The sequence below is a fragment of the Dendrobates tinctorius genome, unplaced genomic scaffold (assembly GCF_039654945.1).
Source record: "Dendrobates tinctorius isolate UK_male_01 unplaced genomic scaffold, ASM3965494v1 ptg000128l, whole genome shotgun sequence".
Lineage (NCBI taxonomy): Eukaryota > Metazoa > Chordata > Amphibia > Anura > Dendrobatidae > Dendrobates > Dendrobates tinctorius.
The window spans coordinates 5887300-5903842 of NW_027361796.1; the positions used below are offsets into that span (position 1 = coordinate 5887300).

The following is a 16543-nucleotide window of genomic DNA, read 5'->3' on the forward strand; positions in this document are numbered from 1 at the left end:
ACCAAACGGCATGACTAAATTTTCAAACAGTCCCTCGGACGTGAGGAACGCAGTTTTCCATTCATCCCCCTCTCGGACCGTTATCAAATTATATGCCCCCCGAAGATCCAGTTTAGAAAACCACTTTGCCCCTGATAGTTGGTTACACAAATCGGGAATCAACGGAAGGGGGTACGTATTCCGTACAGTAATCTGACTAAGCTCCCGAAAATCGAGACAGGGACGTAACCCGCCATCTTTTTTTTTTTTTTTACAAAAAAGAAACCTACCGCCACAGGTGAGACTGAAGGACGTATGTGTCCCTTGCGCAGACTTTCAGCAATGTACTCCTTCATAGCCAAATGCTCAGGGCCGGATAAATTAAACAGACGGGCTTTAGGTAATTTAGCCCCCGGGACCAGCTCGATAGCGCAGTCAAAGGATCAATGTGGCGGTAACGTCTCGGCCTCGCTTTCAGAGAATACATCTTCGAAGTCCTTCAGGCATTCCGGAATACCTTCCAGCTCGACAGATGATACAGACACAGATTTAACAGGTTCAACCAGCAGGGCGGATTTATCACACAACTTAAAATCATTAAACCTCCATTGAACAATCTACCCCGTTTTCCAGTTAATAACTGGGTTATGGCGTTGGAACCAGGGCATGCCCAACACCAACCCTGCAGGTAGATTGTCCAGAACGAAACAACTTAGGTTTTCCACATGAGTAGCGTCCACTCTGAGCGAAAACAAGTCAGACATAAAGAGAATTCCCTCCTTAGTGAGGGGAGAGGAGTCAATGGCCACCACCTTGATCGGAACCTTGAGCCTAACTGTCCCTATCTTGCAGCGTGTGACCAATTGGGAGTCAATGAGATCAATCGATGATCCGTAGTCCACAAAGGCTGTAGAGGGAAAAGAACAATCGTCCACCAACAGTTCCACATGCAGTAACACTTTAGAAAACGAGGAAAAGGGTACCTGAAGGTCTGAGTAGTCTCCCCGCTGACTACCCAGACCTAGTCGTTTCCCGCCGACCGGGTCGAAGACGGGCAATCAGGACACTCCCTTTTCCAATGTCCCTTTTTACCGCAGTAAAAGCATAACTGCTTGTCCTTCCGGCGTTTCCTTTCCGTATCCTTCAGGGAGAGGGCGCCTACGTCCATGAGCTCAGGGGCAGTCTCTTTTCCACTGGGGAACAATGGAGTCTCCACCTGCATCACCCCTCTGGCCCGCAGCCTGCTGTCCATCCGGACGGCCTGGGTCATGGCGTCCTCGAGAGAGTTAGGTGGGGGATGTAGTGCCAAGGCATCCTGCAGCCGCTCGGACAAGCCTCTGCGAAAGAGTCCTCGGAGTGCAGCATCGTCCCAAGAAATCTCTGCGGCCCAGCGGCGGAATTCAGTACAAAACCACTCAGCCGAGTGTTTCCCCTGACAGACACTCATCACCATGTCCTCTGCCAATCGCACTCGGTCAGGCTCATCATAAATGTAGCCCGAGGGCTTCAAAAAACGTATTCACAGGCAATCTCTCAGGGGCAGTGGGAGGAAGGGAGAAAGCCCAAGCTTGTGGGGACCCTCTTAATAAAGACATAATGACCCCTACCTTCTGGTTTTCATCCCCAGAGGAACGTGGTCTCAAACTAAAAAAAAGTTTGCACCCCTTCATGAAGACCCTGAACTCCTTTTTGTTCCCAGAAAAAAAGTCAGGCAGTTTAACAGGTGGTTCCGCGGACACCAGAACAACATCCCTCGCCCCAGCCCCCGGAGACCCATCAAATAAAGCCCCTCGCACTGTCTCAGAAATCTGCTGCTGAGAACGAGCCAGAGCTTGCTGCTCCAGAGATAAACCCTGAAACATCTGACTCAGAGTTTTCATCTGGTCAGCCAGAGACTGTATGGCATCCATAACGCTGCACAAAAAAACCCCCAAAACTTAATGGTTAGTTATAATGTCAGGATCCTGCCAGCGCCGGTGTGCAGCCTCCGCTGAGCAGGGACTCACCCGCACTGTATGGGGGCCCAGGGTCAGGTACAGCCGGAAAGTACAGATACACAGGACCTGTGGACGCTGAAGTTTAGCAAGCAGTGAAGGACCTACGGTCATGTGACTGCAAGGGGGCGGGGCTTAGCGTTCTGCTTTCAGAGATGGCAGGACACTATACAGAAATACTCAGAGACAGGCAAAATGGAGGTCATACACAGAGATAGCAGTAAAGTACCAGGGATGAGACAGAACGGATAGTCGGGGCCAAGCAGGGGTCAAAACCAAACAGACATAGAAGGTACCAAGCAGAATCCAACAAGCAATATCCAGAGAACAGACCAAGTCGTACACAGAGTAACAAGCAACCAGAACACAGCACAAACACACTCAGGGGTCACCACACAATGCCAAGGGCGAAAGTATAACTGAAGGGGGATGGGAGCTTCCTGGGCCAATAAGAAGCTTTCCCAGAACCAATGAGAGGCCACCATAACAAGTCCCAGGTGTGCAGGTAAGAGTCTGCACTGAGATCAAACCATTAACACCAGAAGTGCCGGTCCACCAGCACTGATAACATAATATTTGCCTTGCAGTTCCAAGTATGTGCAAAAGATTTATGAAATCAGAGGTCTTGTCAGTGAGCAGGGTTATATACAATCTCACACGTTTGCTGGAAAATGCTTTCCTCATTATCCCTTACATCTTGGCATGGCTTTAATGTGGTTTTCCGCATTCAAGAAAATGGACCTCAAATGTTGGCAGGCATGTAAAATAAAGCCAACTCGTACTCCACCTCCTGAGCACTGACTCTCTTCCGCTCTGGTTTTGGCTGCACCAGTGATGGCGCGTATCACCGCTGCACTCAGTAACCAAGCTCACCGGTTTATGCTCTTTACATCAGCACAGCTACTGAGCTCAGTGACTAATTACAGAGTTGATGTGCGCTGTCAAGTCAATGTGATGTCAACACTGCAACCAAAACACAATGATCAGAGCAATGGATGAGAACTGGCACTGGAACGAGTGAGAGTGGTCATCCACTTGCTTTGTTATTTTACATGACTGCCAACTTTTGCAATCCACTTTCCTAAAGGAAAAAATCTCTTTAAGCTGCATGCAGCAACCACACTATGGGACTATATCTTAAATAAATCCGATAAATTATACCTGTTTGGGAGTGAAAGTTTACTTGAACCTATATTTATTGGAGCTCTAAAATATGGACTTTAAAATGGTAGTCATTGTAGAGAATTTTCTACAACAGTATCTAGTCCATGCAATCATCTATGAGCATTATAGTCTAAAGTATGACTTACATTACTTATAGAGTTGAGCGACTTTGGTCGGATCGGGTTTCGTGAAACCCGAATGAAACAAAATAAGTTTCAGATGAAACTCGTCCGACTAGAGCAAAACAAAGTCGGAGTTTCGTCCGACTTTTATTTCCCATTGACTTGCATTGGGGTCGGGTTTCGGATGAAACTCCGACTTTGTTTTGCTCTAGTCGGACGAGTTTCATCTGAAACTTATTTTGTTTCATTCGGGTTTCACGAAACCCGATCCGACCAAAGTCGCTCAACTCTAATTACTTAGAAGAACCTACACAATATCACTGCATATAAATTTGTAATCAAATATTTTAGTCATCGTATATACAGTAAAAGCATGATTAAAATAGTGGATGACAACGTCTGCAAACAGCGCCCAATGAGGTACATAAAGTTGGAATTATTGCATCCAGGAAGGTAATAAATTCAAGATCTTATAATAAATGTATGAAACCTAATTAGTAAATAACGTCACAATGATATGTAATATGTCTCATGATGCAGTACCTTTCAATGCCCATCTCAGGACATCATGTACAAAACTTTAACGGTTTCTGGTTTTCCTGTCTTTTCTGATATCCATCTGTCAATATGATAACACCTATTGATGTCTTTATACTTTATAGTATGTGGGAATATATCTCTATTTCCTACTTATACACTGTGGTTGGCAGTGGCGTAACTAGAGGCAGATGGGCTGTAGTGGAAGATTTCGACCGGGCTCCATATCTTGCACTGCAGCCCATCAGACACTCTCTCTCTCTTTATATACATATACGGTATATATTACACCAAGAGACGAGGAGGGGGCTGTAGGTGAGAAACAAACTGGCAGCAGGACCGCTACCTCCTCCTTTGTGCAAGGAGGAACAGAGGAGCAGTGCTACAGCCATGCAAAATGACCTCCAGCAGGCCACTAACATCTATGTGTCTGCTCAAACTGTCAGAAACAGACTCCATGAGGGTGCTATGAGGGCCCTATGTCCATAAGAGGGTGTTGTGCTTGCAGCCCAACACAATGCAGGGCGATTGGCATTTTCCAGAGAACACCAAGATTGGCAGATTCGACATTTTCGCCCTGTGCTCTTCACGGATGAGTACAGGTTCACATTGAACAGGTGACAGAGTTTGGAGATGATGTGAAGAACGTTCTGCTGTCTTTAAAATCTTCCAGCATGACCGGTTTGGCAATGGGTAAGTAATAGTGTGGTGACGTATTTCTTTGGAGGGCTGCACAGTCCTCCATGTGCTAGCCAGAAGTACCCTGACTGCCTTTAGGTACCGGGATGAGATCCTCAGAGACCATATGCAGGTGCACTGGACCCTGGGTTCCTTCTGATGCATGAAAATGCTAGGCCTCCTGTGGCTGAAGTGTGTCAGCAGTTCCTGCATGATGAAGGCATTGATGCTATGGACTGACCTGCCCGTTCCCCAGACCTGAATCCAATCGAGCACATCATGTCTTGTTCCATCCACCATCACCGCGTTGCACCACAGATTGTCTAGGAGATGACTGATGTTTTAATCCAGGTCTGGGAGAAGATCCCTCAGGAGAACATCCGCGGTCTCATCAGGATCATGCCCAGGTGTTGTAAGGAGGTCATAAAGGCACGTGGAGGCCACACACAATACTAAGCATCATTTCCTTGTCTTGAGGCATTTCCACTGAAGTTGGAACAGCCTGTAATTTGATTTTGCTTTGATTCACAATGATGATTTTTAGGTTTTATTGTTCTCAACAAATTCCACTATGTAATAAAGATTTACAACTGGAATATTTAATTCAGTGATATCCAGGATGTGGCATTCTAGTGTTCCCCTTATTCTTTTGAGCATTGTATATGTGTGTGTGTATATTATACTACACAGCCCATAGTCATCCATATTAGTATAATACAAAGCCCATAACCTTCATATAATATATAGTGAAGGAAATAATTATTTGATCCCATGCTGATTTTGTAAGTTTGCCCACTGACAAAGACATGAACAGTCTATAATTTTAAGGGTAGGTTAATTTTAACATTGAGAGATACAATATCAAAAATAAAATCCAGAAAAATCACATTGTATAAATTATATAACTGTATTTGCATTTTGCAGTGAGAAATAAGTATTTGATCCCTCTGGCAAACAAGACTTAACACTTTATGGCAAAACCCTTGTTGGCAAGCACAGCAGTCAGACGTTTTTTGTAGTTGATGATGAGGTTTGCACACATGTCAGGAGGAGGAATTTTTGTACACTCCTCTTTGCAGATCATCTCTAAATCATTAAGATTTTGAGGCTGTCGCTTGGCCACTTGGAGCTTCAACTCCCTCTTTAAGTTTTCTATGGAATTAAGGTCTGGAGACTGGCTAGGCCACTCCATGACCATAATGTGCTTCTTTTTGAGCCACTTCTTTGTTGCCTTGACTGTATGTTTTGGATTATTGTCTTGCTGGAAGACCCAGCCACAACCCATTTTTAATGTCCTGGCGGGGGAAGAAGGTTGTCACTCAGGATTTTGTAGTACATGGCTCCATCTATTCTCCCATTGATGCGATTAAGTAGTCCGGTACCCTTAGCAGAGAAACACCCCCAAAACATAATGTTTCCACCTCCATGCTTGACAGTGGGGACGGCGTTCTTTGGGTCCTAGGCAGCATTTCTCTTCCTCCAAACATGGCGAGTTGAGTTAATGCCAAAGAGCTCAATTTTTGTCTCATCTCACCACAGCACCTTCTCGTAATCACTCACAGACTCATCCAGGTGTTCATGGGCGAACTTCAGACGGGCTTGCACATGTGCTTTCTTGAGCAGGGGAACCTTGCGGGCACTGCAGGATTTTAAACGTTTACGGCGTAATGTGTAACCAATGTTTTTTTGGTGACTGTGGTCACAGCTGCCTTGAGATAATTAACAAGTTCCCCCATGTAGTTTTAGGCTGATCTCTCACCTTCCTCATGATCAAGGAAACCCCACGAGGTGAGATTTTGCACGGTGCCCAAGATCGATGTCGATTGACAGTAATTTTGTGTTTCTTCTTTTCTTACTATTGCACCAACAGTTGTCTCCGTCTCACCCAGCGGTTTTGTAGCCCATTCCAGCTTTGTGCAGGTCTATGATCTTGTCCCTGACATCCTTATAAACATCTTTGGCCTTGCCAATGTTGTAGAGGTTAGAGTCTGACTGATTGAGTCTGTGGACAGGAGTCTTTTATAAAGGTGACTATGTAAGACAGCTAGCTTTAACGCAGGTAACGAGTTAATTAGGAGCATCTAACTGGTCTGTAGGAGCCAGAACTCTTAACGGCTGGTAGGGGATCAAAAACTTATTTCTCACTGCAAAATGCAAATAAATTTATATAATGTATACAATGTGATTTTCTGGATTTTATTTTTGATACTCTATATCTCAATGTCAAAATTAACCTACCCTAAGGCTGGGTTCATACGTAGCGGAACTCCCGCGGAAGTTAACGCGAGACTTCCGGAATTCCATTCCGCGTGAAAATCGAATTTAAATTCCCACGATTTTCCCGCGGAAAAACTAGCGATTTGCAAGCGTAATTACTAGCGTTTTCCAAGCGATCTGTAGCATCGCTTGAAGAACTGATTAACAGGTTGGTCACACTCATCAAACATAGATAGTGTTTGACTAGTGTGACCAACTTTTTACTATTGAGGCTGCCTATGCAGCATCAGTAGTAAAAAGATCTACTGTTAAAAATAATAAAAAAAAAATAAAAAATCCGGTTATATTCACCTCCCGATGTCCCGCGCAGCGTCCCCAGGCCCCCGCAGGTCCCATTCTCAGTGATGCATTGCGGCAATGACCTTTGATGATGTCGCGGTCTCGCGATACCGCTACAGCATCGCGAGACAGCAACGTCAGCAAAGGTCATTATCACAATGCATTACTGGGAACGGGACCTGCCGCGTGTATCGCTGAAGCCTGGGGACGCTGCGCGGGACGCCGGAAGGTGAATATAACCCGATTTTTTATTCGATTTTTTTACAGGGATATGGTACCCACAGCCTGGAGGACAGTCTCCTCTCCTCCGGACCATGGGTACCATCCGCAAATGTTCTGCTTACTTTTCGTATGGTGGGCACAGCCACATGCGGAAAGTAAGCAGAACAATGCATTCCTGTGTGGGCGGAATTGCCGCGATTCCGCAAAATAATGAGCATGCTGCGTATTTTAACGCGATGCGATTCCACCGCGGGAAAATCCGCAGCATTAGCACAGCATTGCGGAATCCCATAGGATTGCATGGGATGCTGTTTTTTTTGCGTTTTCGAGGCAAAATCGCACGTTAAAAACCGCCGCGAAAACGCGAAAAAAAACGCGACGTGTGAATGCAGCCTTAAAATTATAGACATTTCATGTCTTTGTCAGTGGGAAACATACAAAATCAGCAAGGGATCAAATAATTATTTCCTTCACTGTAATACACAGCTCATAGTTCACCATAAAATTTAATGCACAGACCATAGATATCCATAGTAATATAATGCACCCCCATAGTGATCCATAAAGTATAATGCAAACCCATAGTCATCCATAGTAGTATAATGCAACCCCATAGTCATTCATACATTATAATGCACCCTATAAAGTATAATGTACTCCCATAGTCAAGCATAAAGTATAATGCACCCCATAGTCATCCAGAGTAGTATAATGCACCCCCATAGTCATCCATAAAGTATAATGCAACCCCATAGTCATCAATAAAGTTTAATGCACCCTTATAGTCATCCATAAAGTATAATGCACCCCCACAGTCATCCATAAAGTATAATGCACCTCCATAGTCATCCATAAAGTACAGGGTGGGCCATTTATATGGATACACCTAAATAAAATGGGAATGTTGGTGATATCAACTTCCTATTTGTGGCACATTAGTATATGGGAGGGGGAAAACTTTTCAAGATGGGTGGTGACCATGGCAGCCATTTTGAAGTCGGTCATTTTGGATCCAACTTTATTTTTTCCAATGGGAAGAGGGTCATGTGACACATCAAACTTATTGAGAATTTCACAAGAAAAACAATGGTGTGCTTGGCTTTAACGTAACTTTATTCTTTCATGAGTTGTTTACAAGTTTATGACCACTTATAGAATGTGTTCAAAGTGCTGCCCAATGTGTTGGATTGTCAATGCATCCCTCTTCTCTCACTCTAGACACACTGATAGCAAAACCACAGAAGAAATGCTAGCACAGGCTTCCAGTGTCCCCCATAGTCATCTATAATAGTATAATGCACCCTGATAGTCATTCATAAAGTATAATGCAACCTCATAAAGTATAATGCAATCCCATAGTCATCCATAAAGTATATTGCAACCCCATAGACATCCATAGTAGTATAATGCACCCCCATATCCATCCATAAAGTATAATGCAATCCCATAGACATCTATAGTAGCATAATTCACCCCCATAGTCATCCATAAAACATAATGCACCCCCATAGTCATCCCTAAAGTATAAGGCAAACCTATAGTCATCCATAAAGTATAATGCAACCCCATAGTCATCCACAAAGTATAATGCAATCCGTAGTCATTTATAAAGTACAATGCACCCCCATATTCATCCATAAAGTCCTCTTGTGAAGCCGGCAGCTGACTTCAGCGTGCATCGGGGGAGTATGGCGCCACTGCTATGCGTCCCGTCACGTGCATGCCAACATCAGCTGCTTGCCTCTGATTGGCCAGCAGCATGTATTGCGGTGCTCGGGCCCGATGTGTCTGTGCGCCTCAGTACACTTCAACAGGATGTGTGTCCAAGGACGCACATCCAGTCGAAGTTTCTGCTGGCACTGATGGGCCCCTGACCAACCAGGCCCGATTGCAGCATGACTGCGGTCATTACGCCCCTGATGGTTGTTTAGGCTTGTTGATAAGTATAGTGCCTATGTATATAAACAAGTGAAAAAAACCCAGAGCATTTTACTTTCCTATAGCAGATTGAATGAGATATCTGAATCCTCATGCACACGCTGCTAATTTTTTCCTTGCAGGTTTGAAGCCGTTTCATATCTGCAGCATTGTCACTTCTTTCAGGGTTATAACAGCATTTTTCACTCATTCATATGAATAGGGAAAAAATGATTAAAAAAGGCATGCAGAAACGTGACAAATGTGCATATTTGACCAAATTTTCACAGCCAGTGGAGACAGAATATACTATAATGACAACAAAAACCCCTATAGGTATGAAACTAACCTAACATGGTACTGGCCTGCAGTGTGATTATTTTCATATTTCAGAAATTAGAATAAAAAATTATAACAAACCCTGCTGTTAATCCAAGCGCAGCAAGGCTAAAAAATGTCCCGTAATACTTCAAAAACTCCCGTGTCCAGGCAATCTGCATGGCCATCTGCTTCTCTCGCATTTGATTCTGCATTATGATCTGCCTCTCCAACTGTAAAAAGGAAATAAAACAATAAAAGACAAACTCAGTTATATCATATAAAATGCAATTTTCCTATATTTCGAAAGAAATTATTATTTTACCATTAGCCACATTTGGTGATCCATCAATAGTTTATTGAATTTCTACTACCTAGGTGTCTTGCACAGAAATTCATTTAAAGTTAAAGGCATTTGAGCAGGTGTGCACAATAACATCTACAATGGTAATCAATCTAAGTTCCATGTTCAAGTTGCATTTCTAACCACATTTTCATTTTGATGACTTATTTTATTGTGTTCATAACACATAACACTCTAATAGAAGTAGAAACAAAACAATGAGACCTATGGTTGTATTTTTTTTTTTTTAAATTAAATAGCCTATATTTCTTAGAAGATGTAACTGGTGTGGCACACTGGACAAATCGCTCTGTGAGATAGGGGATGTTTGGAGACATTAGTTACGAGGTGGTAGCGGTATTAGATGTATACCGTATGTGTATTTAGTTTGCATGTGTTTTATGTTATTAATTTATATCTTTTTATAATGTTAGATTTTTTAACCCATTGGGTGATTATTACTTGCAATCAGGTAAACTCGCAAAATTGATAAATCAATAATAACCAGAAATAGACAAAGTACAATAAAACTTGGGAGCCACTAGAATTTTATATACGGTATATTTTTTAATAAGGGTTTCATTAGCATCAAAAGATAATAATTCAAAAAGTCAGGAACTTCACTGGCGACCTTGTTCAAATGAGTTGTACAGCCATGATAATCAAAGTTACTGTATAATACAATTTAGCAGTCGTCTTTATGAACACCAGTCCTATCTCCACCAAAACCAAAAGTGTTTTGACCTAAACTAACATCATCATAGAAATCCATTGACCTTGTAGCTTGGGTCATTAGACTAGGAATTGTGGCCGTAATGTAGAAGCTGGGACGATAAAAGGGTTATACCCTACTTTAGTTACTGTCAATAAGCACCAAAAAACACCAATTCGTCTCTCAAAAAAATAAGCTCTAATATGGCTCTATAGGCAAAAAAATAAAAGTTACAACTCACAGAATATGGCACTGGAAGAACAAATTATTTTTTGTAAAAAATTGTTTTTAGTGTGCAAAAGTAGCGAAGCATAAAAAATTATATAAATCTAATCTTGCTATAATTGTACATTATAACACTTTTACTGCACGATGAACCACGCAAAAAAAAATATAAAAACAATAATGAGTTGTTGTTTGTTGTTGATTCTTTGTCTGAAAAATCGAAATAAAAAGAGTAGCCAGGGCCCTGAGCAGTTTATAGGGTGTGAGCCCCCCACCAGCCCCTGATGTAGTACATGGCATGTCACATGATCTCTTTTAAGAAATAATGTGATATGTCATGTGATTAACACACTTGTGCAGATGTAAGATGAAAGGGACAGTGACATGCTACCTACGGCAGGCAAATTTTTCCCCTTATGCACATTGCTATAAATAGCATTGCACTATACATAGTTGAGGAGACTACAGCTCTGGCAAAAATTAAGAGACCATTTCCAAATGTTCAGCTTGTCTGATTTTTCTCTTTATAGGTATATTTTTGGGCAAAATGTAAATTGTTCTTTTAGTCTATAAACTTCTGACAACATGTCTCCGCATTTCCAAGCAATAAATTTTGCATTTTTTTTTCAGAAAAGTAGAAATGATCAAAATTTAAAAAAAAAAAACAAAACAAAACAAAAAACAGAACTTTCAGACCTCAAATAATGCAAAGAAAACAAGTTCATAATCATTTAGAAAAAACAACACTAATGTTTTAACTCAGGAAGAGTTCAGAAATCAATATTTTGTGGAATAACCATGATTTTTAATCACAGCTTTCATGCGTCTTGCCATGTTTTCCACCAGTCTTTCACATTGCTTCTGGAGCAAAAATGTAAGCAGTTCTTCTTTGATTGCTAGCTTGTGACTATCCAGAGGTTTTCAATGGGGTTCAGGTCTGGAGAATGGGCTGCCCATGACAGGGTTTTGATGTGGTCGTCTCTTAATTTTTGCAAGAGCTGTAAGTACTAAGGGACAGGGATATATACAGGTGCATCTCACAAAATTAGAATATCATCAAAAAGTTAATTTACTTCAGTTCTTAAATACAAAAAGTGAAACTCATACAGCTCTGGCAAAAAATTAGGATACCACTGCACAGTTTTATAAAAACCAGCTTCTCTACATGTCTGACAGTCATTCCAGTGTCAGTTGAATTCCAACCAGAGTACACCCCATTCCACTTAATGTGCTTCTGGTTAGGTGATCACCTGAACCAAATCTTATGCTAGTAACATCCCGAAAGTAATAGGAATGAAAAAATAACTTTTAACCATGCCAAAGGAGAGTAAAAGAAGGACTCAATTCTGGATTTACTAGCAGAGGGATACAGTGAGCATCATGTTGCCTCTATCCTTAAAATTTCTAAGACGGCAGTCCATTACAACAAGGACAAGCAGCAGATATTGGGGACAACAAAGCTACAAACCGACAGAGGGCGAAAACTACTCTCCACTAACCGGGATGACCGTCATGTTATTCGAATGTCACTCAGCAACCACAAGATGACATCAAGTGAACTACAAAAGGAATGGCACATGGCAGCTGGGGGGGAAATGCATGGCAAAAACAGTTCGTAACTGGCTCCTTGGGGCAGGGCTCAAATCATGTAAAGCTAGAAAAAAGCCTTTCATCAATGAGAAGCAAAGGAGAGCCAGGCTGAAGTTTGCCAAAGACCATAAGGATTGGACCATAGAGGACTGGAGTAAGTTAATCTTCTCTGAGGAGTCCAATTTTCAGCTTTGCCCAACACCTGGTCGCCTAATGGTTAGACAGAGGCCTGGCGAGGCGTACAAGCCACAATGTCTTGCACCCACTGTGAAATTTGGTGGAGTATCGGTGATGATCTGGGGATGCTTCAGCAAGGCTGGAATTGGGCAGGTTAATCTTTGCGAAGGACATATGAATCAAGCCGCATACAAGTTTATCCTGGAAAAACAATTGATTCCTTCTGCTCAGGCAATGTTCCCCAACTCTGAGGACTGGTTTTTCATCAGGACAATGCTCCATGCCACACAGCTAGGTCAATCAATGTATGGATGAAGGACCACCACCACATAAAAAGCCTGTCATGGCAAGCCCAATCTCCAGACCTGAACTCCATTGAAAACTTCTTGAATATAATCAAGAGGAAGATGGATAGTCACAAGCCATCAAATAAAGAAGAACTGCTTAAATTTTTGTACCAGGAGTGGCATAAGGTCACCCAAAAGCAGTGTGAAAGACTGGTGGAAAGCATGCCAAGACACGAAAGCTGTGATAAAAAATCATGGTTATTTCACAAAATATTGATTTCTGAAGTCCATTAGTATTGTTGTTTCTAAATGATTATGAGCTTGTTTTCTTACCATTATTTGAGGTCTGCAAGCACTGCATTGTTTTGTTATTTTATCCATTTATCATTTTCTGAAAATAAATACAAAATTTAGTGCTTGGAAATTCGAAGACATGTTGTCAGTAGTTTAGAGAATAAAAGAGCAATTTACATTTTACTCAAAAATATACCTATAAAGAGAAAAATCAGATAAACTGAAAATTTTGCAGTGGTCTCTTAATTTTTTGCCAGAGCTGTATATTATATAGAGTCATTACAAACAGAGCGATGCATTTCAAGTGTTTATTTTTGCTAATGTTGATGATTATGGCTTACAGCCAATGAAAACCCAAAACTCATTATCTCAGTAAATTAGAATACTTTATAACACCAGCTTGAAAAAATTATTTTAAAATCCGAAATGTTGGCCTACTGAAATGTATGTTCAGTAAATGCACTCAATACTTGGTCGGGGCTCCTTTTGCATCAATTACTGCATCAATGCGGCATGGAATGGAGGCAATCAGCCTGTGGCACTGCTGAGGTGTTAAGGAAACCCAGGTTGCTTTGATAGCAGCCTTCAGTTTGTCTGCATTGTTGGGTCCGGGGTCTCTCATTTTCTTCTTGACAATACCCATAGATTTTCTATGGGGTTATGGTCGGACGACTTTGCTGGACAATCAAGCACAGTGATACTGTTGTTTTTAAACCAGGTATTGGTACTTTTGGAAGTGGACAGGTGCCATTGACTGCTGGAGAATGAAATTTGCATCTCCAAAATGTTTGTCGGCAGAGGGAAGCATGAAATGCATGAAGTGCGCTGACTTTGGTCTTGATAAAACACAGTGGACCTACACCAGCAGATGACATGGCTCCAAAAACCATCACTGATTGTGGGTACTTCGGACTAGACCTTGGAAAACAAGGTCTCAGAGTCTGGAGGAAGAATGGAGAGGCCACAATCCAAGCTGCTTGAGGTCTAGTGTGAAGTTTCCACAATCGGTGATGGTTTGGGGAGCCACTGAAGTTAACCCCTTCAGTGAACACCGAAAAAAAAAACCTGAGGTAAATACTATGCTTTATCATCATACCGTCAAACAAAAGGTGGAATACAACATGATCAAAAAGTCAAATTTAAATAAAAATGGTACCACTAAAAACATAACCTTGTCCCGCAAAAAACAAGCCGCCATAAAGCTAAGTCAGAAAAATAAAAAAGTTACAGCCCTCAGAATAAAGCACAAAATAATTATTTTTTCTAGAAAATAATTTTTATTGTGTAAAAGCGCCAAAAGATAAAAAAATTATAAATGTGGTATCGCTGTAATTGTTCTGACCAGAAAAATAAATCTGCCTGATCAATTTTACCACACATGGAACAGTATAAAAAAAGCCCTAAAAAAGTTTCCTAAATTGCTGTTTTTTGTTCGTTCTAGCTCCCAAAAATCGGAATAGAAAGTGATCAAAAAAATGTGATGTGCCCGAAAATAGTACTAATAAAAACATTAACTTGTCCCGCAAAAAAGAAGTGACTCTGTTGGCCGAAATATGGAAAAATTATAGCTGTCTAAATATAGTGATGCAAAAACGCAATAAAAAAGCGTCTTTTAGTGTGTGACTGCTGCCAAACATAAAAATCCAATATAAACCTGGTATCGATGTAATCGCACTGACCCGAAGAATAAAGTTGTCTAATCACTTATACCACATGAGGAACTGTGTAAAAATTAAAACCAATTCTTCACCTACTGTGTTCATTCTGCCTCCCAAAGATTAAATAAAAAATGTACTATGTAAGTGAATGTACTATGTAACTGAAACAACAAACCCCACACATAAGGTAGATATGGAAGAACAAGAAGAGATCCAAAAATGCAGTAAAATAATTACTTTTATTAAATTATATTAAAACCACAATATAAAAAGCAAAAGGCAAAAATACTGTTTAGGGGACGCCAAGCAAAAGGAGGGAAAGAAAAACGACGCACGTTTCACCACCAGTTTCTTCCCGGGCGCATTTATCCTGCGCTCTGCGCTGAACACTTACTTATACCAGGGTTTCCATGTAAATCACTGAAATATGTGATTCAGACGGAACCCATGATGGGAAGATACCCTATAATGAGGCAGATTGAGGCACTGTGGACGCTGTAGGACCTGTGATCCGGCAGTGTCCGACTTTTTAGGCGAGCAGGAAAGTGTGGTTGACCACAGTTTTGTGCACTTCTGAAAAGGACAATGCTGAACAGAGGCCAGAGTAACTCTGCTGCCTCATTATAGTGAATGGATTCCTCGGTGGTTTCATCTGCCACGTCACTCAGAGATTTAAAGTAAGCCATCAGCGTAGAGCGCCGGATAAATGTGATCCTAAATGTTGTCCAAATAAAAACTTCAACACAATCCATGTAAAAAGGTGCTTCCATGTTACTGGTAGTACAAAGACTCTGGAAAATTGAAATGGCGCCTCACCCCACAAAATAAATTCAGCAAATTCTGCACTCCCAAATCCAAATGCCCCCTCCTTTCAGAGCCCCTTGTGTGTCTAAATCACATTTAGCACCCACAAGTTTGGCATTTCTGTAGCGATGAGAGCCTGCCTAATTTACCGTTGCTTGTCATCAGAAGCATGAGCTGATCATTATGTACTGGTCACTACAATGTCATTTTCACTCAACAACATCTACTGCTTGTTTCTGGAAAAGAACCATGGAGTCACAATAGGCACTACACCTGTTTATAAATTCCCAAAGGGGTATAATTTCCAAAATGGGGTCACTTGAGGGGGATTCAGCTTTTCTAGAACTTAGGGGCTCTGTATATGGAGTCCGCAAACTATTCTAAGAAAATCTGCGCTCCAGGAGGCAAATAGCCCTACATCTCTCCAGAGTCTCGTCATGTGGCTAAGCAGTACTGTATCCGAGGTATTTCTCCATTCAGTAGAAATTGTGGGACAAATTTTGGGGATAAGACAAAATCTTGGTGGTAAAAATGTAAATAATTTTTTCTTCATTGCCCAGTGGTATAACATTCTGTGACAGACCTGTGGTGTCAATAAGATCACTGCACACCTAGATGAACTGAGAGGTTTATTTTGTAAAATGGGGTCTCTTATGGGGGGGTTCTGCTGTTCTGGCACCTCAGGGGCTCTGCCAATGTGACATAGCACGCTGAAACCAAAGCAAATCTTCAATATAATATGATGCTCCTTCCCTTCTGAGCTTTGCACTGTGCCTCAAAAGTAGTTTTCAACCACATATTAGCGTACTCAGGAGAAATTGCACAACACATTTTGGGGTCCATTTTCTCCTGTTACGCTTGTGAAAATGCAAAATGTGGGGCCAAAATACATTTTGTGGGAAAGATGTGATTTTTTTTATTTTCACGGCTCAACGTTATAAAATTCTGTGAAGCACCTGGGGTGTT

General features: G+C 41.6%; 1 protein-coding gene across 1 annotated transcript in view; it reads right to left on the reverse strand.

Annotated features, from left to right (window-relative positions):
- The window catches only part of PLGRKT (plasminogen receptor with a C-terminal lysine), an 85900-nt gene that overhangs the window by 19001 nt on the left and 50356 nt on the right, over positions 1–16543 (reverse strand). The window contains exon 3 of the mRNA XM_073542634.1: positions 9590–9720. Within this exon, the coding sequence (XP_073398735.1) occupies positions 9590–9720 (131 nt within the window). The remainder of the gene's footprint in view (positions 1–9589; positions 9721–16543) is intronic.